General features: G+C 55.5%; 8 protein-coding genes across 8 annotated transcripts; 3 read left to right on the plus strand and 5 right to left on the minus strand.

The window, feature by feature from the left end:
• Positions 1-80: 80 nt before the first annotated feature.
• chrA (Chromate transport protein) lies at positions 81-1,748 on the plus strand (the record flags this gene model as incomplete). Its single annotated transcript, XM_037315290.1, has 4 exons — positions 81-203; positions 265-312; positions 369-490; positions 572-1,748. The coding sequence occupies 4 exons, from the start codon at positions 81-83 to the stop codon at positions 1,746-1,748; spliced, it is 1,470 nt and encodes a 489-aa protein (XP_037185950.1).
• A 5,415-nt stretch (positions 1,749-7,163) lies between these two features.
• Positions 7,164-10,232, plus strand: isp4-6 (Sexual differentiation process protein isp4; the record flags this gene model as incomplete). The annotated part of the gene is made up of 9 exons (XM_037315291.1): positions 7,164-7,250; positions 7,307-7,362; positions 7,420-7,580; positions 7,634-7,842; positions 7,898-8,231; positions 8,284-9,078; positions 9,135-9,390; positions 9,444-9,957; positions 10,017-10,232. The coding sequence occupies 9 exons, from the start codon at positions 7,164-7,166 to the stop codon at positions 10,230-10,232; spliced, it is 2,628 nt and encodes an 875-aa protein (XP_037184983.1).
• Positions 10,233-10,784: 552 nt separating this feature from the next.
• Positions 10,785-11,340, minus strand: CGCA056_v000031 (uncharacterized protein; the record flags this gene model as incomplete). The annotated part of the gene is made up of 2 exons (XM_037315292.1): positions 10,785-10,873; positions 10,926-11,340. 2 exons carry the CDS (start codon positions 11,338-11,340, stop codon positions 10,785-10,787), a joined length of 504 nt encoding a protein of 167 aa, XP_037184984.1.
• A 1,070-nt stretch (positions 11,341-12,410) lies between these two features.
• On the minus strand, positions 12,411-14,836 carry CGCA056_v000032 (E3 ubiquitin-protein ligase hel2; the record flags this gene model as incomplete). Its single annotated transcript, XM_037315293.1, has 2 exons — positions 12,411-14,384; positions 14,435-14,836. The coding sequence occupies 2 exons, from the start codon at positions 14,834-14,836 to the stop codon at positions 12,411-12,413; spliced, it is 2,376 nt and encodes a 791-aa protein (XP_037184981.1).
• Positions 14,837-15,946: 1,110 nt separating this feature from the next.
• spp27 (Upstream activation factor subunit spp27) lies at positions 15,947-16,954 on the minus strand (the record flags this gene model as incomplete). The annotated part of the gene is made up of 4 exons (XM_037315294.1): positions 15,947-16,135; positions 16,192-16,656; positions 16,732-16,871; positions 16,942-16,954. The coding sequence occupies 4 exons, from the start codon at positions 16,952-16,954 to the stop codon at positions 15,947-15,949; spliced, it is 807 nt and encodes a 268-aa protein (XP_037184982.1).
• Positions 16,955-18,447: 1,493 nt separating this feature from the next.
• Positions 18,448-19,611, plus strand: CGCA056_v000034 (putative oxidoreductase; the record flags this gene model as incomplete). Its single annotated transcript, XM_037315295.1, has 4 exons — positions 18,448-18,558; positions 18,608-19,204; positions 19,262-19,427; positions 19,478-19,611. 4 exons carry the CDS (start codon positions 18,448-18,450, stop codon positions 19,609-19,611), a joined length of 1,008 nt encoding a protein of 335 aa, XP_037184987.1.
• Positions 19,612-19,910: 299 nt separating this feature from the next.
• CGCA056_v000035 (uncharacterized protein) lies at positions 19,911-21,029 on the minus strand (the record flags this gene model as incomplete). Its single annotated transcript, XM_037315296.1, has 1 exon — positions 19,911-21,029. The coding sequence occupies one exon, from the start codon at positions 21,027-21,029 to the stop codon at positions 19,911-19,913; it is 1,119 nt and encodes a 372-aa protein (XP_037184988.1).
• A 1,692-nt stretch (positions 21,030-22,721) lies between these two features.
• Positions 22,722-23,845, minus strand: CGCA056_v000036 (uncharacterized protein; the record flags this gene model as incomplete). Its single annotated transcript, XM_037315297.1, has 4 exons — positions 22,722-22,952; positions 23,006-23,104; positions 23,158-23,678; positions 23,743-23,845. 4 exons carry the CDS (start codon positions 23,843-23,845, stop codon positions 22,722-22,724), a joined length of 954 nt encoding a protein of 317 aa, XP_037184985.1.
• Positions 23,846-23,875: the final 30 nt, after the last annotated feature.

Genomic DNA, 23,875 nt, shown 5'->3' on the forward strand with positions numbered 1-23,875 from the left:
CAGACAACCGGGAAAGGATGCGAATAGGGGCGTCGAATGTCATTGATGTAGCCCTGAATCCAGAGCGTTATCCTTGCAGCATGCTTTCCCCATCCACGGAAACCCGTTTGCGAAAGACGGTAGAATATGCAGCCAACATCTTCAAGCACAATTGGCACCTCGGCCTCGCGGCGTTCGGGGGACCACCAGTGCACTTCAAAATTGTCTGTTTAATGATACTCGTCGAGAAGTTGCACAGTCGTACACGTTGACTAACAACCACAGCTGCATGACCGATTCGTGAAACGCCTGCAATGGATCGACGAGCAAATGGTTACAACCCTCGCGATCCCGATGATGACTTCAACCCCCTCTGATTCGAAGAACAGTACCACGAACTCTTCAGCATCTCCCAGGCGCTCTCCGGCCCGGCGAGCACAAAGATGGTATACTGCATCAACCTGATCCGACATGGAGCCCCGGGTGCCATCTTGGCTTTCTTCATCTGGAGGTAAGGATGAAACGTCCAAGATTGGTAGAAAGACCAATCCCTATTCGCAGCCTCTGTCTAACCCTCTTTTCCCATGACAAGCCTTCCGGGCGCAGTGGGCATGTATGCCCTCTCCATCGGTGTGTCCAGCATCGGCACCTCGCTCCCCCGCGCAGTCTATGCCCTTCTCTCCGGCCTCAACGCCGCGACGGTGGGCATAATTGCCCTCGCCGCCGTCGAGCTCTCGCACAAAGCCGTGACTGATAGGCTCACCCGCACGCTCGTGTTCCTTGCCGCGGCGGCAGGTATGATGTACAATGCGCTCTGGTACTTTCCCGTGTTGATGGCCGCGGCGGGTGTTGCGGCCATTGTGCATGATTATCGCTGGGTTCACCGCCCAGCGAGGAGGATTATCGGGGTGTTGAGGGCTCTGGGCGGGAGGAGGAGAGAGAGTTCACGGAACGACGGTGCTCAGGGGCACGACTTGGCCAGCCCGTCTCCCGCAACCCGCATATCAACACCGACCCGCGACGAGCCCGTCTTATCCGGCGCAAACACGGCCCCAGAGCCGCGCATCATTCCGAAGGAGTTCCGCCTCGACTTCTCCTGGAAATCCGGCACCGCCCTCATCCTCACCTTCTTCGCCACCTTCCTCACAGCGATGATCATCCGCGGCGTGGTCGCCGACCTGCCCGTCCTCTACCGGCTCTTCTCCAACCTCTACCTCGCCGGCACAATCATCTTCGGCGGCGGGCCCGTCGTCATCCCCCTGCTGCGCGAGTACGTCGTCGCCGAAACCTGGGTCTCCCCGCGCGACTTCCTCATCGGCCTCGCCATCGCCCAGTCCTTCCCGGGGCCCAACTTCAACTTCGCCGTGTTCCTGGGCGGGCTCACCGCGGCGAACGCGGGGTGCTCGCCCTTGGCCGGCGCGGTGGTCGCGTTCGTCGGCATCTTCACCCCGGGCATTGTGCTGGTCCACGGCACGATGGGCGTCTGGGGCGTGTTGCGGAGCAGGCCGTGGGTCAAAGCGGCCGTCAGGGGCGTGAACGCCGCGGCTGTTGGGCTGATTTACACGGCGGTGTACAGGATCTGGCAGGTTGGGTTTCTGGACGAGGGGTTCCAGGCGGGGAGGAGTCTGGGGGACGACCCGTGGTGGATCGTGGTCGCGGCCACGGCGTATGTTGGAGGGAGGTATTATGGTGTAGCCGCGCCTTTTGCGATCCTGCTTGGCGCGGCGATGGGATTGGGAAGGTACGGTGTCGTTTCCGGAAGGGGTTGAGAAGAGACGAGCCTGCGAATCGAGTGGTGCGTGGGATCCGAATTCCGTCTGATGTAACGTCAATATACCTCTGCAGAAGGTTGTTTCATAAACCTCCTCAAGTAAAAGAGTTCCGCATGTCCCATCCTAAAGCTTGGGTTGCGATGAGTTTTACAAGGCACGTACAGCAATTAGAAAAACCTTGACATCAACACAATTATTTCCTACCGGCATTGTGGAAAAGAAGCCGGAGAAGGGACGCTTAGATCGGTCGGATTTCCCGGACCAGAAACATATGTTGTACTATTTCGGTAATCGTTTGACACCTCTCAAACCACGTTTAAGATCGGACGATACATGTATAGATAGGACGCATGTTTGCCATGACATCACTGACCAATCTACTCGTAGCCGACTTCTAAAAGAAGACAAAAAAGCAGCGCACGGCCGTCTACGAACCCCTCGGAGAACAGACTCCTGATGAGACAGAGGATTAGAGGCTATTCTGCCCAGGGAAGGCGTCACCTGCGTCCATGAGGCTTACTTCGAGACAATATAGTCTTGGAAACTATAGAACACACGATCTCCAAGGCGGGGTGCCCGATTTCCAATAGCGTACACTGTTTTCGTCTAGATGCTCGAACCTTCCCGGTGGCGCCGCGGGTGCCGAGAACCCTGGATTGAAACCCGAATAGCAGTAGGGAGAAGTAAGAGCTCGCTTATCGTTGGGGGAGCTTCTTCTGAGCTGGAACCTCGGCCGAGAATATTCAAAGTACCGCGGCTGTTGATCGTGATGCAAGGTTGAAATGTGAGCAGTTGAGCCACATGCTCACGTTTTTTCGGGGAGTTTGATAGAGGAGCCGCTGCTGCTCAGCCTATCCGAAGCGTGCGGAGTGAGTAAGTAGAAGCTTAGTGGCTAGCAAGATAGTGCGGTTATCATGCTCAGTCTTTTACTGCTTTTGGCTGGAGTGAAGTTCATGAGTTCATCAAGAAGACCAGCAAGGATGGCGCTTAGACAACACCCCGCCGACAATTCGAGGAAGCCGGTGTCACGCTCGGTCACAGGAAGGTATATCATCAGCTCCATATCAGAACGACATATGAAAGGCATCAAAATAGGTATCTTTCAGGGCCAAGAGGGTTCGGAATGGGATCAGATTCGTGTCCATTCCCATACACTGTCAGCTGTATCCACGTGCGAGATTGATACTGCAGGACAAAGACAAACTTCGGTCTCCTACTACTCGTCCATTCCAAGATGAAGTGTAAACACTTGGCCACGTGGATACTGTGGCTCGGTCTCAAATGCGGACTCCAATGATGCATTAGGAAATATGTGCTGTTCTGCCTTATTGACATGCGCCCAGTGGTCGATCCTCTGGTGTGAACTGACAATCCACCGGTTGGCAGCATGATACATTGCATCGCATACCTGCAGAGAAGGCAACGTAGAAGAACGTTGTGTTGCCACACACTTCCCCGACGGAACCGAATTGCGCCCGCACGAGACTGATGCCCAGGTTAGGATCGCAATTATGGCTCAGCAGATGTGTTCGCCGATCTTGAATGTTATCATTCACTTTCAATTCGGGTCGGGAAGATGCAGTCCTTACCGCGGAAAACCCGAACCGACAACCACTCAGCTGAGAGAGTATGGGTAATGTACAAACTTCCCTAGACGATGTCACTACAGTACCGACTCGTTGGTACTGAGAAGATGTTGCTCTGACGTACGGTGGCTGCACGAAAGGAGAAGGAGCTCGACACAGCAGGCCGACTTGATCGCGCAATCTTGATATGTCACCAACCTCTTCCCGATTCAGATCATTCCACCAAAGGCTCTCGTAGCCCACAAACCAGTTGCGGCGATGCGTGAGCCAACGGAGATATCCAAAAGAAAGCCATTGCTTCCCTAGTGACACCTAACAGTTCCTCGAATACACCAGAAGCGAAGGGGTGTGTGTGTAAACGTGTGAATCGTACGATTAGCTAACAAACGGGAATAGCAGACAACGAGAAGGGCTCGGCGTAAGCACGTCGCCTCGATGCTCGCGAGGGTCTTCTCGGAATGTCTTGATAGACGCGGGTGTTCCCAAAGCTGCACCGCAGGTGAGTGTTTGCGCCCAGGGTGACAGGAGCATCGTTCACGCATGGGACGTAGGCACACCTGCACTTGAGCCCTGTCTGCTGCTGCAGATTTCGGAATGCGAGGTCTTGGCCACCCAAAAGAGGACTTCCTCCGCTCCTTCAGAGATGTCGTATCATCAGCCCGTGACAGAGGCCGAGAAGAAGACGGCGACCGTGGACGGGTGGCAATCGTCTCGTTAAGATGTTTGGTCTCTGTTGCCCTTCCGCAATAAACAGCCAATGCTGAGGAGTTCCATTCACCGTTCGCGATGCTGCAGGTAGTTGTCGATCCTGTGGCGATGCCACTGGTAGTGCGCGCAGCTACACACGGCCAGCAGGTGTAAATGACGAAACACTTCTTCAGTTGCGAAACACCAGATTCATTTCATCCAGAACGTTGGAAAGCAGATGATCACCCGGTACTAACGAAGTTCGTGGGAGAAGACTGGGCCCAGTGTTGCGATGCGCGTGGCGTCCTCTGAACCCACCACACATGTGCAGGTTGGATGCACTTGCATGCTAAGAGTCTCTGATCCAGACTCAGCGGCCTCCGCGACCGAACAATTGCAGCCGGGATTGTGGGTGTAGGTTCGTGGATCTGTGCAGCAGCACTTCCTCATGGCAGGCATAGCTGCATGCCCCGTCTCCAGACGGCAGCTCGTACGAGCACCTCTGCGCGGATAGCCGAATATCAAGCGGCATCTGCCGACTTGTTGCCAGCAGCGTTGAAACTGAAAGAGTTGACGATGGAGGCCTGCTGGACCAAAAGGCTTGGCTGCTTGGCGAGATATGGCGATAAGCCCAGGGTTGGTTGACGAATCGCATTCGACATGTGGCCATCAACTGGACGTCCCCTTTTCTGGGTTTATTCCAGAATACCTTCCATTTCGATCGGACTTCCATTGAGCGCCACCTGCGGCACGACAAGACGGGCCAAGCCAGCCACTGCGAATCGATCGATGCTATCGAACAGCACAACGGTTAGCCCGTTGGCACTGATATGATGGCGCCGTTGGCGTAAGAGGTGTTTGACAGAATGAGATAAGTCGGCTCGTGAGGGATGGCCTCTGTGGGAAGAGCAAGTTTGGCAGAGATAGGCCAGAAACGCCAAGGGACTCAAACGCGGAGAAGGCGCAGATGATTGGAGGACGTTTGATAGGATCAAGCCAAAATGTGAGCGTAGAGGGATGGTTGAAGGCCCAAGAAAATTCCAAGAGAAAACCAAGAAAAGCCAAGGAAGTGGTCGTGCCGACTTTTATATAGCGCGAGCCTTATCCTCCTGCCCGAACGGAACGCAGGAGGAGGATTGAAACCTGCCGACGTGTAGACGTGATTCGACTGGTCCTTGACGAGAGCTGCGCATGCCGATACCCGACCAATTCGAGATATCAAGGGTCGTTGGTAAAGAGGGGTATCATTGCAGGGGCCCTGGACGGCCGCTTAAAGGAAATCCACCGAGACGAAGACCAACATTGATGCTGGGTGAGGAGATATTGAACGATGGCTCTAGTGAGCGGCACAGACCTGCCACGCAATCAGTCTCATTCGGGAGCAGAGACAGATGCGGGCTGGTCTCGCAGGACAACCTATCGAATCAAGCGCAGTTGGTTGGCGAAATATTCCGCCAGCCTTCGTTTTCACTCTCCGCTCCATGTCGCGGGAACAATTCTCTTTTTGACGCCATGTTTGACGCACAAAAGTTCCCGGCATGAGACATGGTTCAGAGCTGCAGGATATGGCGTGTGAGATATAGAGGCGGCAACGACTGCGAAAGACTTCAGCTCTGAGGATGATGTGAAATGTAAAGCTGAATAAAGAGGACGAAGGAAGAGAGAGAAAGCTGCAAGAAGAGAGGAAACTGCCGCCAGCTGGCGGAGGCCATAAGAGCTTATTGCCAGCTGGCCCGTGTTGGCGCCAATTTTAACCTTAAATGCCCTTGCATGGTACACGTGATTCGTCTCTCTTCATCCCCAGTGGCACTTGGTTCCCGTCGTTCGGCCTTTCTTCATCATCCCTCTCGTCTCTGTATTGAGTGATTATTGGCCCATGGAATCGCCCTCTGCGTTGTTTGCTCTTCGCAGCATCCTAGTTCAAGGTCACAAGCTGACTGAACCGTCTCTCTGGGACATGCATGCATACAGGCTGGACCTCCAACAGGGAAACATCCGTCAGCTGAAGCCCTCTTGATTCCTCCTTCCACAAGTGTAGCTAGCCTTGATGCAGTCAACCAGGACCATAAGAGAAGCAAAAGTACCATGAGGGTCTTTTGTAAGCCTCGGCGTTTTCAAAGTCTCTGGCGACATCGCAATGTTCTCTTCGGGAAGCCACTCGTGCCTCTCTACAGGAGAGGCTTGCTGCTAAAGCTACGCGACTTGCCTCATTCATCACATTTGTCACCTCTTGAGTGGTTCCCATATTCATCTTACCTAATTCATTGGAGGGACTTGCTAATACCGCAAGGGAAACATTGATCCCCCAGGGTATCGTCATCCTGCAAGCCACACCCTCAAAGTCTGATGCTAAAAAGAAAGCAGTGACGGTGTCTGTCGCCCCCCGTGGGACATGATTTTCGCAAACATGTCATGGCTGTAGATCCGAGCTGAGAATCATCAACTCCTCACAACAAGCGCTGCAGAAAGCGCGGGAACTAAACTCATGAACACGCCGTGTCTCCGGTTGACTGGCAGTGGCCCTTCCCCACGTAGGCGATGTACCACGCGCCAGGGATGGCCGTGTTCCACTCCAAATCTCTGGGGCGTCCCTCCCTCTCAGCTCTGCGACCCTGTCAAGTCTTCCCCGCCTCTCTTCCTCTGACCTCAAGTGACCAAATAAATAATTGGCCAATGCAATTGTTACCCTCGAGACCCTGCGACCAGACTGGGTCGTACGGCGCCGAGCCTTGTGCTCAAGTTGGGGGCGAGTAACCCTGCTATTGCTAACCAATCTTCTCAGTCCTGCGTATCTGCTGTCCACCACCCTTGATATCGGCAGCATACCTGTCCGAGAAGGTCGATCTTTTCGAGAGCGAGCCAAGATGCTGCCCAGGCGGCCTAGACTGGGTATGCTCCCGAGAATCACCACAGAACCTTGCCACCTTTCGTCTACCCAGAACGAGCAGTCCAAAATATGCAGAGCACCCGGTTGGCATCTGGGCGCCGGCGGGGTGGCACCGCTGATAAGCGTTACCATTTTCCTCGTCCTTGGAAATACTTTAATTATCGGGTCCGTCCCGGGGAGCCAGCTTCGTCCTCACCTGCAGTGTGTTCTTCTCTAGCCCCGACATACACGACGTTGTCGTCGAAAAACGCCATGGCGAACGAGAAGACCGAATCGCCCGTTACCCCAATTGAGATTGGGAAGACACAGGGCGTGTTGACTGATGAGAAGATTCCAGCCGTGAGTACCATCAAGGTTGCGATAGACACGAAGAGTCACCGACGTTTATCCTTTAGGACTACCAAGCACAAGAGCTTCATCGCTTGGACTCCGAGGAGCATGCCTTCGAGTCGTAAGTCACCATGAACAAAACTTCTAATGCTCGAAACCCTAGCTTACACCAAGGAAGTCAACTCAATGTCACCGAGGATGATCTCGTCGAGGCAAAGGCCATCGCCGCCACCCTTTCTCTGGAGGGCGTGCGCAAGATGATGCAGAATGTGCTCAAGATCCACGACCGTGACCCAAACTTCCCTCACAGCGTTCTCATAAAGATTCACGAGTTCCTCGGTCAGTCTCTGGTCCGACTCACTAGTGTCTTTACACAGCGCTGACTGTAACAGACAATGATGATGTTATCGAGAACCCTGAGAAGCACGAGGAGATCATTTGGGAGATGAAGCTGGAGGCTGCCTTGATCACCAACAACAGCCCGTACGCCGAGGTGCGAGCCGTCGTCGACAATAAGGACGATCCGTCCATGCCCTGTGGCACGATTCGGGCCTGGACCATTGGTGTCTTCTTCTCCGTCTTCCTTGCTTTCATCAACCAGGTAACCTCATTTGCGCATCGTACAATGACCAAAGCACAAGCTGACAGCGTCACAGCTCTTCAGTGTACGCCAACCGCTGATTTCTATCGAATCCAACGTCGCCCAGCTCTTGGCCTTCCCCATCGGCAAGGCGTGGGAGAAGTGGATGCCAAACGCCATGATCCCCGTCGGCTTCGGCATCAAGCTGCCCCTCAACCCAGGCCGCTTCAACAAGAAAGAGCACATGCTCATCGCAATCATGGCCAACACTGCCAAGTCTTTGCCTTACACCCAGTACATTGTCTGGACCCAGGTTCTTCCTCAGTACTTCAATCAGCCGTACGCCAAGAGCTTTGCCTATCAGATTCTGATTGCGCTGTCCACCAACTTTATTGGATATGGTCTTGCTGGTAAGTGACTGAGAACGGCTATCGATGAAGACCAGCTGCTGATATCCAACAGGGCTCACTCGACGATTCATCGTTTACCCTTCCTACTGCGTGTGGCCCGCCTCCCTCGTCACGATTGCTCTTAACTCCGCACTCCACAACGAGACAAACACATCAGTCCCGGGCCCGTTCAAGAAGCTGTACTCAATGACCCGCTACAAGTTCTTCCTCTGGTCTTTCGGCGCCATGTTTATCTACTTCTGGTTTCCCAACTATCTCTTTGAGGTCTTGACCTTCTTCAGCTGGATGACATGGATCGCACCCAACAACCACAACCTCGAGATCACAACCGGCTTCCGTAACGGCTTGGGAATGTTCAACTTCTGGCCCACCTTTGACTGGAACGTGATGCTCTTCGACAGCGTCGACCCCCTCATGGTGCCCGCCTTCTCGACCTTCAACCGTACGCTGGGCATGTGGCTGCTCGGATTCGTGATTATGGGCATCTACTACACGAACGCCTGGAACACGGCCTACATCCCCATTAACTCCAACCGCGTCTTCGACCACTTTGGTGAACTCTACAACGTATCGAGAGCGCTTGACGACCGCGGAATGTACGACCATGAGAAGTACATGGACTACTCAGCTGCGTACCTCGGTGCTGCCAATACATTGGTATATGGCTCCTTCTTCGCCCTGTACAGCGCCGCCATCACCCACGTTTGCATTTTCCACCGCTACGAAATCATGATGGGTTTCAAGAACATGTGGAACACCATTCGCCGTCGCAAGACTACCAAGGAGGGCGAGAATGACGGAGAGTACAAGGATATACACAACCGCTTGATGGCCAATTATGCTGAAGGTAAGCATCGCAACTTGCCCTAGTTCCATTCCATACATTGGCTAACCGAACCACAGTTTCCGAATGGTGGTACCTTGGCACCCTTCTGGTTGCTGCGGCGTTCGGCTTTGCTGGTGTCGCTGGCTGGCCTACTTACACAACCCCTGGTGTAGTTCCCTATGGTGTCTTCTTGGCCGTTGTCTTCGTCATCCCCATCGGTATTATCAAGGCAATGACTGGTATCGAGGTTACGTTGAATGTCTTGGCCGAGTTTATCGGTGGCATGTGGGTTGAGGGTAACGCTCTGGCCATGAACTTCTTCAAGTCCTTCGGGTACGTTTGCAAACACACTCCAATCGACATCTTGATGGCTAACTCCGTGACAGATACGTCACATGCGCTCACGCCGTCCACTTCGCCAACGACTTGAAGGTCGCGCACTACCTCAAGATCCCTCCAAGACAAACCTTTGCCTGCCAGATGATCGCCACCCTCATCTCGACCTTCATCTGCACCGCCGTCATCAACTTCCAAATCAGCATCCCCAACATCTGCACCCCGCAGGCGCCGATGCGTCTCTTCTGCCCCGGCCCCAACACCTTCTTCACCGCCGCCGTCCTCTGGGGCACCATCGGCCCGATCAAGGTCTTTGGCCACCAGGGCCAGTACAACTACCTGCTGCTCGGCTTCCCCGTCGGCATCGCCCTGCCCATCATCTTCTACTACTGCGTCAAGTTCTTCCCCAAGAACCGCTACCTCCGCCAGTTCCACCCCGTTGCGCTCTTCTACGGAGGCATCAACTGGGCCCCCTACAGCTTCTCGTACGCGTGGCCCGCGGTCCCCATCGCGTGGCTGTCGTGGATCTACGTCCGCAGCCGGTACCTCGCCTTCTGGTCTAAGGTACGTCTGCTCCAAGCTCCAATCTTGCTCTGACGAACTTAGCTAACACACCCTCCAAGTACAACTTCGTGCTTTCGGCCTCCTTTTCCGCCGGCATCGCCATCGCTGGCATCATCATGCTCTTCACCGTCCAGTGGTTCGGCGCCGAGGTTCCCTGGTGGGGTAACGAACAGATTGGCGCTGGATGCGAGGGTTCCGCGTGTACTCTCAAGACTCTCGCCGAGGGCGAACGCTTCTACCCCTGGTGGAACCCCTCCCAGGTCCCTGCTCCCTAAGCTGCTTCATCGCTACTTGTCTCACTGGGCTTACCCGCCTTTGTTGGGCATGAAGTGATGTTGTTCGCGGGATGGATGGACTTCTGCAGGCTTGCTTGCAATACCGGATCATCGTCTTGTTTGCATTCACACCGCGCTCATTGAATTACTTTCACGTTTCACGACTAGACGAGAGATGGAGGTGAATTTTGAAAAACAAAACAATTATTTCTTGATTCCCCATATGTTTGTCACTGGAGGGCTCCCCTCTTTCAACAGCACGATAATAGCAATCACTAAATACCACTGCTAAACTCACGCCGGACTCTGAAGAGTGACTGACTGGATTGTACAAGTGACTGTGGTGCCACTGACGCTTGCGCTGACTCCAGACATGGTATAAGTCGTGGCCGAGTTGTAGTTTTGAGGCGAGCTATTGCACCAGCTGGAGTCCGAACTTCCTTCGGATGTCTGCACACAGCATGAGGTCATGTCAATGAAGGATAGTCAACTCTACTTACAATGACAATGTCTTTGAACTCCAACGGGCCAAAGTCCCAGGAGACGTCATACCTAAATCACCATCAGAGAAATGCCAGCTGGCGATCTCAGTCCTACTTGCAATTCAATAGCGAAGAGAACTTGATTAAACGACTTGTCGGCTAATATCATCATGTCAGGCGAAGATCCTCTATCTCCATGATTGAAACTTACCCAACGCAAAATCGTTATTCACACTCTGACCATTGCTCTGCCTCACAACAGTCGTCGTCCACGCAGAACCATCCGCCTTAAGCGTATTCGCGAAAGAAACCGTCTCCCCGCCGTACGTGTTGAACCCGCCGCCCCAAGGCAAGCTGGGGTTCGAGCAGCACCACCCGGACCCGAACCACCACGTGCCGGAGCGGCCGTCGAGCACGTTCTGGTAGACGCCCGAGTTGTCGGTGGGCTGCAGCCCCGGCCAGAGGTAGTACACCCCGGCCTGCTGCAGGGTCGGGATCACCATGTCCCCCGAGAAGGAGGTGAACTTCTGCCCGGAGGCGGGGTAGTACCGGAGGAAGTACCATGTCACTGCCGACACCGGATTGGCCAGCAGGAAGACCGATAGAAGAAAAAGGTTGCGATGCATGGCTAAGATTGATCTCGACTTGGTGCAATATTTGGGCCGATGGGAGACAGCAATTGAACCTGTCGGTCGCTTCCGACTTATTTATGTTCACCTTGAAGTCTTACCTGCCTCTTTTGACAAGTCCAGGGTATCGGCACATCATGGGGCACATGTGATCAATCAAGTTGCGATAACCGTCACCGCATTACCAGTTGAGGAAACCTCGATACCACCTGAACCAGGGTGAACGGGTTATCTGCTTGAACGAAGTCACGCTACCCTATCGGAGGTGCGTGAACCAGGCGATCCAAACAAGTTTATCGCTGCAACCTGCAAGAGTCCCGTTCAGAATCATTAAGAGATGTGCCGACTGGCGCGGCAGTGGCAGTGATGATAACACAAACTTTACAGGTCTGTTTTGTACGAAAGCAAACTGCCCAGCCAGCACTCTAGAGAGATGAAGTCAAGCTCTCGCGCACTTGCAAATTGCTCTTCTCCCTCATCATGTTTTCCTGGAGTCTGAGGGTGTCCAAGTCTTCGCAGCATACTGTGAACGAGAAGAAACAATGAGATTGCGTGTGAATTTCCTAGCCAAGCAGCACAGCGAACACAACAGCCCAAAGACTGTCTAAAAGTTTGAAATGTCAGAAACCTTGATGGTCCTACAGCCGATTCAAGGCTTGATGAAGTCCACACCATCGTTGGATATCGAACCAGCGCCGACTTTGGTCAGCGTCGTTTCTGGGGCACACAATGTCAGGTCTCTGCTCGCCTTGTCCATACTCTTCATCTGCATAGTAGCCGAGCGAGTTGCAAGGCATTCTATCGCCTTAAACTGTGCGGGTCGCTAATCAATCGGGTGTCTATCAGGGTTCTCATTTACTCCGTAGGCAGTCCACCAGGCGCAACAATCTTAAGTTGCTCGCTACCTCATTCCATGTCTGATCTTCTTTGCCTTGTTCAGCTTCTCTGTACTTTTCCTTTCTCAAAACTCCTGGGCCCAGGTACGGCCGATTCCATCGGATCCATAACCATGCTCCCAATGTCATTTGGCGAGCCATCGTTTCGCCCTCGTTATCCAGGCAGCAGACCTAACCCCACTGCACAAGCACCTTCTTGCCCTTCTTCTTCTTGCCTCCAGTGGGAGCTTCCTCCTCCTCCCTCTCTGAAGCGTTCTCGCTCGCCGCGCCGCTTCCAGGGGCCGACCCCCAGCTGAAGCTGCTCGAGGCGCCTCCCAGGTCTCGGCGAACACCTCTGCCACCGCCATAACCAAAGATAGTGGTAAGAGGCTTTTGAGCCGGAGGCAGGGCAGGGAAGTTATCGCCGCCAGTAGCCGGTCGGGCCTGTCGTGGTGCGGGTCCCGATGATCTGCTACCGTTGCTCGAGGACGGGTTGTTCGGGCCGATCCAGGACGGTCTCGGGGCTGCCGCTGCCGATGAAGACGATGAGGCAGCCGGGAGAGCGGGAAAGGCGTTGGGCGGCGGAGGACGGGGCTGGGAGGAGCCAGGCACCCAGTTGGTCGTGGCAGCTGGTGTGACTGGCTTAGGACCAGCAGCACCTGCGCGCGTGCTATTCTTGAGCCGCAGGACACGGCTAGACTGCTTCGAAGAGGGCGCAGCGCCAGGTGTGGCGGGAGAGGCGGTCGCGGCACTGGCCCAACCGCTGGACGATGTGGTAGCTCCATGCATACCGCCCAGACCGGGAAGGGATGGATAATCCTCGTTGATGGCCCGCCAATCCTGCCATGCCTTTTGCAGGGCCTCGGCCTTCTTCTTGTCTTCGAAGAGATCGGCAACTTCGCGAAGCAACGTTCCTAAAGCGTTTGACGACGTGTCTGCGAAGAGGGAGAAGAAGGCGTCCACAAGCTGAGGCGCAGTGAACTTCCCTCTCCTAAAGGAAGATATGTGTTCACGGAAGGTGTTCATTTTCGCTTCATCCTTCTTGAGCAGGGTTTCGGCACGTTCGATGACGGACTGATGGCGCAACATCATCGCTCGCTCTTGAGGAGGCAGTGACGAGATATCAGTGACACTTAGTTGCTCCATAGCTGTCGTCGGCAGTGCTGGAGCGGGCGTCTGACGGGAAGCTGCTGAAGGAGCAGGGGCGTTGCCTTGGCGTGATGAGGTAGGCTGTGATGGCGTTGAGGATGAAGAAAGCTGACCGCCAAATGTTCGGTTGGAAACTGATTGTGCTGAGTGAATGGCCATTTGCCTCTGGAAAGCAAGCTCATCACGACGAAGCGGCTGAGCTGAGCTCTGAGGGATGGGATCCGCATTAGGATCTCGGCCACGGCCACGTCCTTGTCGGCCGCTACCTGATCCTCCTCCTCCACCACCACCCCCGCCTCGCCTCTCATTCTCGTAACTGGGTCTGAAGTCAAAGCCGGACATGTTAACGACGCGTGCATCTCTGCGGACGTCCTTGGAAAGAGAGTCGGCATGTTCAGCCAGCTGGTGCGCCTTCAGGTCCATCTCAGACTCGAATACCACGAACTTCTTTTCCAAACACTCCCTGTCGAGACATGGGAAGTGGTCCTTCTCGAAGTGCTTCTCCAATGCAGGGTAGTTCACGAAGTAGTGAGGGTGTCTCGAGTCTCTTCGGTCGCAGAGGAAACATCTCTCATGCTTTTCGCGGCAATGGTCGAAGAGCTTGTCGTCATCGTAGAAGCGCGATCCGCAGAACCCGCAGAGGGGATGACCTTTGAAACCAGTCTGGTCGACTGCGCCAGGCTTGTCGTCACCGTGTCTCATGTGCTTCTCAAGTTCCTTATCGGCGAAGAGTTCGTGCTCGTGGGTGAAAAGCTTCTTGTTGCGGGTACACAGATCGCACATCTTCCGTTGGTGAGTCGACCGAACATGTCGGTGCAAGTCTGGCCAGCCCAGGCCGGCGAAGACACAATCGTCGGCTGGGCAGTTATATCGGAGCAGCACTACAGTATCGCCAACGATTTCTTCGTTTGCATATCGAATACCGATGTTACTGTCGAAACTCGTGATGTCGGCGTCGGAATATTCTTCGTATCGCTTGTTTGCGTCTTCGGTGAAGATTACAAAGGGAGAGGGTGTCTTGGCTCAAGTCAGCTTCCGTAGTTCCGCTGGACACAGAGAGGACTTACTCTGCAGTGAGGGCAGTCTTTGGTCTTGTACAACGCTCTCATACGCAGACCGCAGATATGGCACGTCTTGTGATTGCATGGCGCAATGGAGTGGAACTTGATGGGCTCTGCGCAGATGAAGCACACCTCGCCGTCGGTGCTAGCAGCATCGTCGGCATCTGCTGCGGCGCGGGCAACCGGCTTGGACTCAGGCTTCGGGGCAGCTTGCGGCGAGCTTGCATCCTTGGACTGGGCAGCTACACCAGCATTGTTGCCGCCTCGACCACGACCGCTCCTCTGTCCGCCTCGGCCGCGAGAACCAGCATTACCTCCACCACCGCCCCCGCCGCCGCGGCCTCTGCCACGGTTGCGATTGCCCCGCGAGGGGTTCGAGGATTCAGTAGACACTTGGGCGTCCGTCATGGAGATCGTCGTGATCGTCGTTGTTTGGTGACTTGTTCTGGGTAAAGGTATGGTATCGAATGCGCCTTGTCGGGTGGGGGCTCGGTCAAGGCTGACGATTGCTCCGTTTGCCGTTGCGCGAAAAGTGTCGCTGGTGGAGACGAGATGCTTATCGAGGGATATGAAGCTGGCTTCCGGTGCGCGCGGCAGTATTCGGGGAAGTGAACAGCAGTTAATTGAAAATGAGGGTAAGGCAGATCGAGGGAAGCAAGAGACAGACGGCGCGGACGGTTTTATTCGGGTGCCGCGAGACGAGGGACGTCCAAATTAATGATTATGTGTGGCTCCCAAAGGAACTTGCATTGGTGGATGCCAGCAGAGAGAATGGCGGGGTCCAGCAAAAGGTCCCCTGTCGGGGAGCAAAAAGAGAGAAAAAAAGGCCTGCCGGGGATTCTCCGGTTCTCGCTTCTCGGTGTGCGTCATTTACCCCTGCAATGCGCTGCGTCCGGCCGGTTGACAGCTGGTGGAAGCTTCGGGTGGGGTGGTATGATTACATAAGACGTTAGTTGGAATCAGCTCTCGTAACGCATCGAGTCACCGGCCAAAGCTGGCAGTGTGTGTGGCGTTGATGTTTAAGTGGCAGTGCTTATGGTATTGAAGGTACGAATATCTGATTGAGTTCGAACGTCCAGGAACTCTGGCATGTATGCAAGGTGACTCATCTTGGAGCTGCGTCTTCTGCTCAAGCGTTCTTGTGTATGGTGGTCTTTGGCATTACCTAGATTGCATCACTGTCACCGAGCCTCACCAATGCCGATCAAGTTTAGACAGATTGGAGACTAAGACTAGTGTCGGCCTAGTATCTCAAGGCCGAGCAGGTCAGACGCTCCCCTGCGCATAGCTGCGAGTTCAAACGCAGCAGCGTTTCCCGGTGTTGCCCATATGGGGCGAACCATGTCTTATGACGGTGCCATCCACAAACTCTTCTACTGGAACCATCGCGAACCTGTTCAATTGCTGCCGTTTCCCCCATGCCCGACCAAAGAACCCTTAAAATCTGCTGAGCCCAAACCAGAAAGACGCCTGTATTTACATCCACCACCGCCACCCCATTCTGTTGCAGTCTCGGCCTTACTCTGCTTCGACTGGGTAGAGATGGCTGCCGATCATCTTGTTCATCTGGAACATGTCCACCTTGGGCACCTTGAATATGGCTTGCATTTTGTCGTCGCAAAGAATCTGCCGCTTGTTTTCGGGGTCCTGCAGGTCGTTCCCCTTGATGTGCTCCCAAAGCTTCTTGACCACTTGCGGACGGGACAGCTGGCGGAACATGTTAGAGCCTACACAAGGGGCCAAGTGCGGTCAGCGGGACATACCTGTTGCTCGCCAACCAGCTCCGCCAGGGGAGAGCTCAAGTTGAACGGCTTTTGGAAACCACCACCGGCCTTGCGCTTAGGCGCCTCGCCTCCCTCGATGTCACTGTCGTCCCCATCGCGAACCTTGGTCGCGCTCTTCTTCTTGGGAGCAGTCCTCTTCTTCTTGGTGTTTGATTTGTTGGTCGCCCCGTTGCCGCCGCGGGTCGTCCGCCCTCTGGCCATGCGGTTCTCCTGCGCCTGCAGCTCGGCGGCAAGCTTGGCATCTGCGTCCTCTGACGAATCCTCGCGCTTTTGCTTCTTGCGGACAGGAGACACAGACACCTGTATTTCGCCATCGCCGTCGACCTCGTCGTCATCGTAACCATTGGCCTCACGTTTATGGGGAGGGCTTGCGGATTGGTCGTTGCCGTCTGGTGAGCCGGAGATGGCGTCGAAGCGCTCCTCGATCAGCGCCTTGATAGCATCCTGGAGAGGGAAAAGTCAGCCTGTGCCCGACGGTGTTGTTCACGCGAATCGCCCAAACGTGGTATGTGTGCCTACCTTCTGAGCACTGAGATCCTTTCCGCCAAGAGCCGTCTCCAGACCTTGGCGAATCTTTTTCCGGGTGACGGTGGTGAGGTCCGCTGTCGCAAGGATGCCGTCGACGATGGAGGTGTAGCGAGACTCCTCCTCTGCGCTGACTGTAGAAAAGGATGTTAGCGAGGGGGACCCGACTGATACCCAAGCGATGGGAAAGTGATGGGTACGCACGTGGGCTAGACATGATGTCGCCGGGCTGACCACAATATTTATGCACCGATATGTATGTCGTAGATGCGTCGGCAGCGGATCCGGGCCGTTCCTTTTTGTATGATGCACGTCCGGGCGTGATATATCGGTGAAATGTAAATATGCTGGCGGGAGCCGCAGGTAGATGGCAGGCAGGAAGAGGGAAGGCGAGAGTTGGGTAAGCTTGTAACCTCTGGTCAAAGCATCTCTTGTGAGGGAAGTAGAAGCTGCGACGGGCTACGGCGAAGGAACGTTGCTGGATGAGGGAGGTGGAGCGCAGCGCAATCCACGCCTTTGGTCGTATCGCGGCGTCAGGTCGGAGGCGCATCAACCCGCGAGAAATGGACGGACGGGACGCACAAGGCTGAAAGGGGACTGCGACGAACGATCGTTGGTGGGGCGTGGATGCCAAGGCGGGAGGTGGAAGGACGCGAAGATGCCGTTGCTCGAGTGCGCGACGAGGATGAGGTAGAGATGCTGAGGGCCGCTCCAATCCGGTACAGGGCAGAGTTGGATGCGACGATGAGGCCGTGACGAGGAGGCGTGCAGCGGCGTCGGTGGCAGCGGCGGTGGTGGTGTTGTGATGCACAATCAGAAGGTGGCCAGTGACCTGGGATGGTGAGGCTCTCCTTCCGTTAGGCTATCCGTAGTAGGTATCGGTACGGCGTAGGGTGGTAAGGTAGGTTGTTTGTTTGGTTTGGCGGTTCTCCTGCAGCGAGCGAGACTCCTCCTAACCGGCCTCTAGTGTGGTCTCTTGTTTCCTTCTGGCCAACGGGATTCAAGCGCAACAATCGTGTGGCTGGAGAGAAAGGAAAGGCCGAACATAACTCGCTGGCTCTCACCAAAAAGTGGTCTTTGGTCTTGCATTAGGCGTTGGCTCGAGCTCTGGCAGTCCAGACCACTGCGCCGTGCCAATCACGGCTGCGAATTGGCTCCCGCCCCATGTCCCACGGCACCCGTCGGCAGCCCCCCCACACAAGCAATACTCAGTGTTCGGGCTTCCTTGCGACTGGGGTGCCTTAGGTAAGCGCCATGTCGGCTGAGAAGCATCACGTGGCTCGGCTTGCAAAGGTTGACTTGCCGACGACTTACATAAGCACATGATCCCGCACATCCGTGGATCTCGGTGTCAGCACCTTGATCATGTCCTCCAACCACACCTCGGTGACCCTCGCCAATCACGTCCTATCTCTTCGGTGAACGGGCTACTCTCTTTCCTGAATTGGCAGCACCCTCGTCGCCTGCCAAACAGGTGCTCCACTCTTGGCTTAGCTTCGGCCTAATGGCCCTCCCAGCCGGTGCAGCGAGGAGGGAGGTCATGTCCCGGCAGTCGGTGTGATCTTGGACCCTTCCTCTGATGTTCTTGGATTGAACATTGATGACGTCGCTGATGTATCTATCTCTCTGAACCACTGTGTCGTCGAACAAACTCCAGCATTAATCGTCCTTCATTTTCCTTAGATCTTAGCTCGCGAGGGACACTTCATCATGTCGCTCCTATGGGTTCCCACGATGCTGAACCCCTTTAGCATGCTCACTCAGGCCTTCCCCCCGCATCCGCAGTTCACAGAGAAAGACATTGCCGATCTCACCGGAAGGGTCAGTCGCTCTCAACCCCACACGCACGGCATCGTCTCACGTCGTACAGTTATGCATCGTAACGGGTGCCAACACGGGCGTTGGCAAGGAGGTCGCGCAGATCCTCTACTCCAAAAACGCTACCGTCTACGCCACATCGCGCTCCGAGGAGAAAGGACGCGCAGCCATCGCCTCCATCAAGGAAGCAATTCCCGACTCCAAGGGCAAGCTTGAACTTTTAACCCTTGATCTGGCCGACCTGACCACCGTCAAGCCGGCAGCCAAGGCGTTCCTTGCCAAAGAAACGCAACTTCATCTCCTCATCAACAATGCCGGCGTCATGATGCCACCGCAGGGCAGCCAGACTGCCCAAGGCTACGAACTCCAGCTGGGCACAAACTGCGTCGGGCCCTTTCTCTTCACCAAGTTGCTCACGCCCACTCTGGTGGGGACGGCCAAGACGGCGCCCAAGGACAGTGTGCGTGTCGTCTGGGTGGCAAGCTCTGCTACTGAAGTCCTCTCACCAACTCCCGCCATTGAGATTGACAATCTCGACTACAAGCGGGATAGACTCAAAGAGGTCAAGTATGGAATCAGCAAAGCGGGGAATTACTTCCACTCGACAGAGTTCGCAAAGCGACACAAGGCCGACGGCGTGATCAGCGTGGTAAGAGCCGATGTGCGAATACGATCAAGCAGAGGACAGAATCTGACATCCGATTAGGCGTTGAATCCCGGAAACCTGAAATCAGACCTAGACCGTCACATCACTGCTTTCATCCCGCGGTTCTTCAGGAAGACCACAACGTATCCTCCTATCTACGGGGCTTACACGGAGCTCTTCGCCGCCGTTTCACCAGACGTCACCATCGAAAAGACTGGAGACTGGAGTAAGTGTCTGCCAAAATCAAAGACGACTCGTGCTAATTCAACAATGCAGTTGCTCCTTGGGGCCGCTTCTACTCGATCAGAAGCGACTTGGTTCAAAGCTCCAAGTCTCGCGAAGAAGGCGGCACTGGCCTTGCAGAAGACTTTTGGAAATGGACTGAACAGCAGGTCGAGAACTATCTGTAACGCTGAAACGACCTTTCTACAACGTCATTTGGCACAGTTTGCATATCGAAGGCCTACTTAGCAGCAGATCACAGCTTTTAGTCACCCGCAGTCACCTATGACAACTCATGAAGACAGATTCGTCACTGAAGAATATATTCAAAACTAAGTCCAATAGGCACAGTGCCAAAGTCTCTATGTGCAAAAAAGATATGTACATCAGAATGGGGGCGCGCTCCTCCTCGCCTCAAGATCCCGGCCTATTAGTCCGGAGAACTCGAAGCATGTCTCATGATTGGGCTAGGCCATTAACGACCTGCTTACTGGCGCTGCTGCTTGGTGCTGCGGCGGCGGCGGCGACGGCAAGCGGGCTTAGCAGAGGCCGAGGCGGCGGGGGCAGAGCTGGTTGTCGCGGCAGCCGGGGTGGTGGCAGCGGGAGCAGAGGGCTCCTCGGAGACAACGGGGGCAGCGGAAGAGACGGGGGTGGCGGCCGGGGCAGAGCTGGCGGGCTCAGAGGCGGCGGGGGCGGCAGAGGAGGTGGCAGCAGCGCTGGAGGTGGGGGCAGCGGCGGCGGGAGCAGAGGTGGCAGCAGGGGCAGAGGTGGCAGCGGGAGCGGCGGAGGAGGCAGGGGCAGCGGAGCCGGAGTCTGAAGATCCGGAGCCGACGGCGGTGGTGATGTCGCCGTCCTCGATGTAGACGCCGGAGAAGTAGAAGTCCTCGGTCTCATCGGGGTAGCCGTCGCGGGGGAGCTCGAGGACACCGACGTGCCAGTCGGCGCCGTTGCTGGAGGCGGAGGCCTTGACGGGGGCGACGATCTGCTTCAGGGCGTCGGAGCCGGTGGAGTGCCAGAAGCCGACGGAGCCGCCGTCAAAGTCGATCTCGTAGGCGACGTTGTGCCAGACGTCAGCCTCCCAGGTGACGTTCCACTGGGTGGTGCCGCCGACGACCCAGCGGAGGAGGGGGTCCTCGGTGCCGGAGGCGCCGCTCTGCCAGCCGGACTTGAGCTCGACGAAGTGGCTCTCGAAGAAGGCGATCTGGTGCTCCTTGCTCAGGGAAGGGGCGTTGGTGTCGCTGCGCTTGAGGCTGAAGTGGTAGTACTTCTTGCCGGAGCCGATGGCCTCCTTGGTCTGGGGGATGAGCTCGGTGCGGCGCATGGTCTGGCCGTTCCAGAAGGAGGTGCTGGTCAGGGAGATCTTGGCGCCCTGCTTGGAGCCGGTGTCGGCGGGGTTCTTGAAGTCCTCGGAGAGGTTGACGTAGTCGGTGGTGGCGCCGGAGCCGTGGATGTAGTACTGGTAGGCGCCGACCTGGTTGCTCCAGGACCACTTGTCGAGGTCGCTGGAGGTCGTCATGTCGTTGAAACGGCCGTCCCAGACGATGGCACCCTGGGCCTGGGTAGCCAGCAGAGCCGCACTGGCGATGTTGACAGTGCTGAACTTCATTTTTGCGGGTATTTGTGTTGTTGTCTGAAGAGACTTGTGGTGTAAGTGAATGTGTGTGTGCTGTTGCCTGAACCGACCCGGTCGGCTTGGAGGAAGCTTGAATGAACGAATGGAAGGGGTGAGTGAAGAAAGAGAGGACGCAGGTCGCAGCAATCGATGCCTTGGCCGTGCTTCTAGAAGTTCAGTGGACGAGAGAATGAAGTTTTAAGCTCAAAAGCCAAGGGGGAGGGAAGAGGAGAGGTGGCACACGCTGGCGGCCACACTTCTTTATGTAGGACATCAATCTTCCACTCTCACGGTGGCCCTGGATGGGACGAACCGAACATCGAAGGGCATCTCGCTCCGTGATTCCCAGAAGGGAGATGACCCCGCAGGCCTAGCTGCGAGGAATAGAGTAGAGTGGCCTCCTTTGGGGGGATTGGGGCCTGCAGAAGCCACTCTGTCGGACGGCAAGGCTACCCGGTTCAGCGGGTGCTGGAGGGATCATGACATTGAGTTGTGTGTCTGCTTGGGTGTTTCTCCGTGCAGGCGAGGAAGGGAACAAATTAGATTGCGGAGTTGTGCCTGGCTTCAGGTGAGGCCATGGGCCATGAGGCCACGCCATACCGCAGCGAGACGCATGCAGGTACGGTTGGGATCCCAGGCACGGCGGCAAGGTCAGCGTTTATTGCCAAGTTGCAGGCCATGAGAACGAGAGCCGAAGCCTGAAGGGGGATCGCGACGACCAACATGCCGGGCAGGGCCTGGACTGGACTGGACGGACGGGCTTTGACTACCCCCCAAAGAGCCCAATTCTGCCTTCCAGCAGGGCGGCAGAGCGAGAGAAATCATCAAGGGTTGGCGGTGGGCGCTTTGTATAGATGAAGTCGAGTCCACATCTCGTTTGCGCCTTGTATGGGAGAGAAAGCAGGTCGATGCAGGGGGTTGTTTAAAAGTGACAGAAGTGAAGCTTTTCCCCTGGGAAATTTCCACGGAGGGCGGAGCGGGGCCACTAGACTCGATCGGGGGGGCCTTTCCAGACGCTGTGAACACTGTGAGCCCGGTGGGCGCGCCCCTATTCGGCACGACCGGGAACACCCTGAGCGAGTTCATACCAAAAGTCAATTCATTCGATTCCCAGCGCTGTGTTTGACCGTTTGTTGTTGGTGGAAGATGATTCAAGCGTATTTTGACTCTGGAAGCCGATGAAGCCATCGGCTTTGTTACCGGCCACCCTGACCGTAGCACGGAACAAACAATTAGCAGCAGGTGATTATTGTCATGCAGTGAGAGACATGTTCAGGCCGACGATTGAGTGTCACAGTACTTTCGGTTATCGGTTCAACAGCGGCACAACCTAAGCGGGAGATCGCCTAATAACGACAGGCATTTCCGTAAATCGGGCCCGACAATCCGAAGCGCCCACCTCGCGCCCCCGGTTTTGTGTTGTGCACCGCTGTGTCCTGACCTGCGCTGCGGGCCTTGAGTCGGCTCCGGCGCACCCGTCGTCAGATTCAAACATCTCAACATCCCCGATGGCACAATTGGCTAGCGCGTCAGACTGTTAATCTGGAGGTTGGTGGTTCGAGCCCACCTCGGGGAGATTCAGTGGTTAAATTCCACCTAGGAGTTGATGATTTCTTTTTATTTTCATTTTTGTGTCAATGACCAGTCTTGATCGCTCATCATCTTTTCTCCCGCTGTACTTCCTGCTCATGACCGCAGATATTCGCAGGCGCCCTTACCCCAGCGCGTCGCCCCCTTGTACACCCACATGCCCGGCGCGTTACCACTTCTCAAACCCTCAATTGCGTCGGCGACCTGCGGCCCAATGCCTTCGTTCTTGATCTCCTCCAGCGGCGTCATGTACGTCTTGAAACTGAACATGATGGCGCCCGTCTTGGGCAATCTGGTCAAAGTCTGCAGTTCCTGTCTAAGGCGGGTCTTGAAACCGTTAGCTGCGTATTTCTCTCTGACATGAAGACTGGTCTACAAACCTTGCTAATGTCAATCTCCTCATCCTCCTGCGGCTTGTCGCCGTCGTAAATGTGCAGCCCACTGGGACTGAAGAGCCTTTCGCTCGTCGAGATAGACCACTAGCCCGCTGAATCAGTCCAAGCCCACCCATCTAGACAGCTTCATGACCTACATTCATGCGCTTAACGCTCTTTCCCACCTGCAATCGGCTAAAGAAGCGTTCCATGCTGGCTCCGATCTTCTCATATGACGGCACGGGCGTGTGGATGTCCTTCAGCAACTTGCCCAGCTTGTCCGAGGGATCAAAGCCAGCTGGGTGGCAGCAGATGAACGCGACCGCTCGGTGGCCTTCTGGAGTCTCGACCAGCAGGAAGAAGTCGTCTTCGATGGTTTCTCCCAGAGCTTGAAGCGCGGCGTTGGGATCTTGCGGGGGTGTCAGAGGCAGCGATGTCTTAGTGACCTTGTTGTAAAACTCCTGACCGTCTTCGGACAGGGCGAACATGGTTGGAAATCGAGCTGGCAGGTACTCTCCGAGCAGATACGTGTATGTCTCGTGGAGAGCCGGTATGCCTTCGGGGACAGCCCCTAGCACTGTGGGTGCGTGGTGCTCGATGGTCTCGCGACGTTCGTTGACGCGATCCAGGTAGTTGCTGTCCATGATGACAAGGTCGTCTGGTGTACTGCCCTGGATGGCTATGAGAGCAGACGGTCAATGTGAGAACGAGGCGCCTAAAAGACCGGAGGGGCTCCGACTTACCCATGGTGATGTGGTAGACTGGCTTAAAAGGACGATGCTTGTCCGGTGGTGTCTGTTCCCAGTTGAAACATTTCAGAGGTGTGATGCCAGCAGCGCTGTCCATCTTCTCTGATGGTAGAGGCTCATGGGATAT

Source organism: Colletotrichum aenigma (genome assembly GCF_013390185.1).
Source record: "Colletotrichum aenigma strain Cg56 chromosome Unknown KSG_Cg56_contig01, whole genome shotgun sequence".
In the NCBI taxonomy this organism is placed as follows: Eukaryota; Fungi; Ascomycota; class Sordariomycetes; order Glomerellales; family Glomerellaceae; genus Colletotrichum; species Colletotrichum aenigma.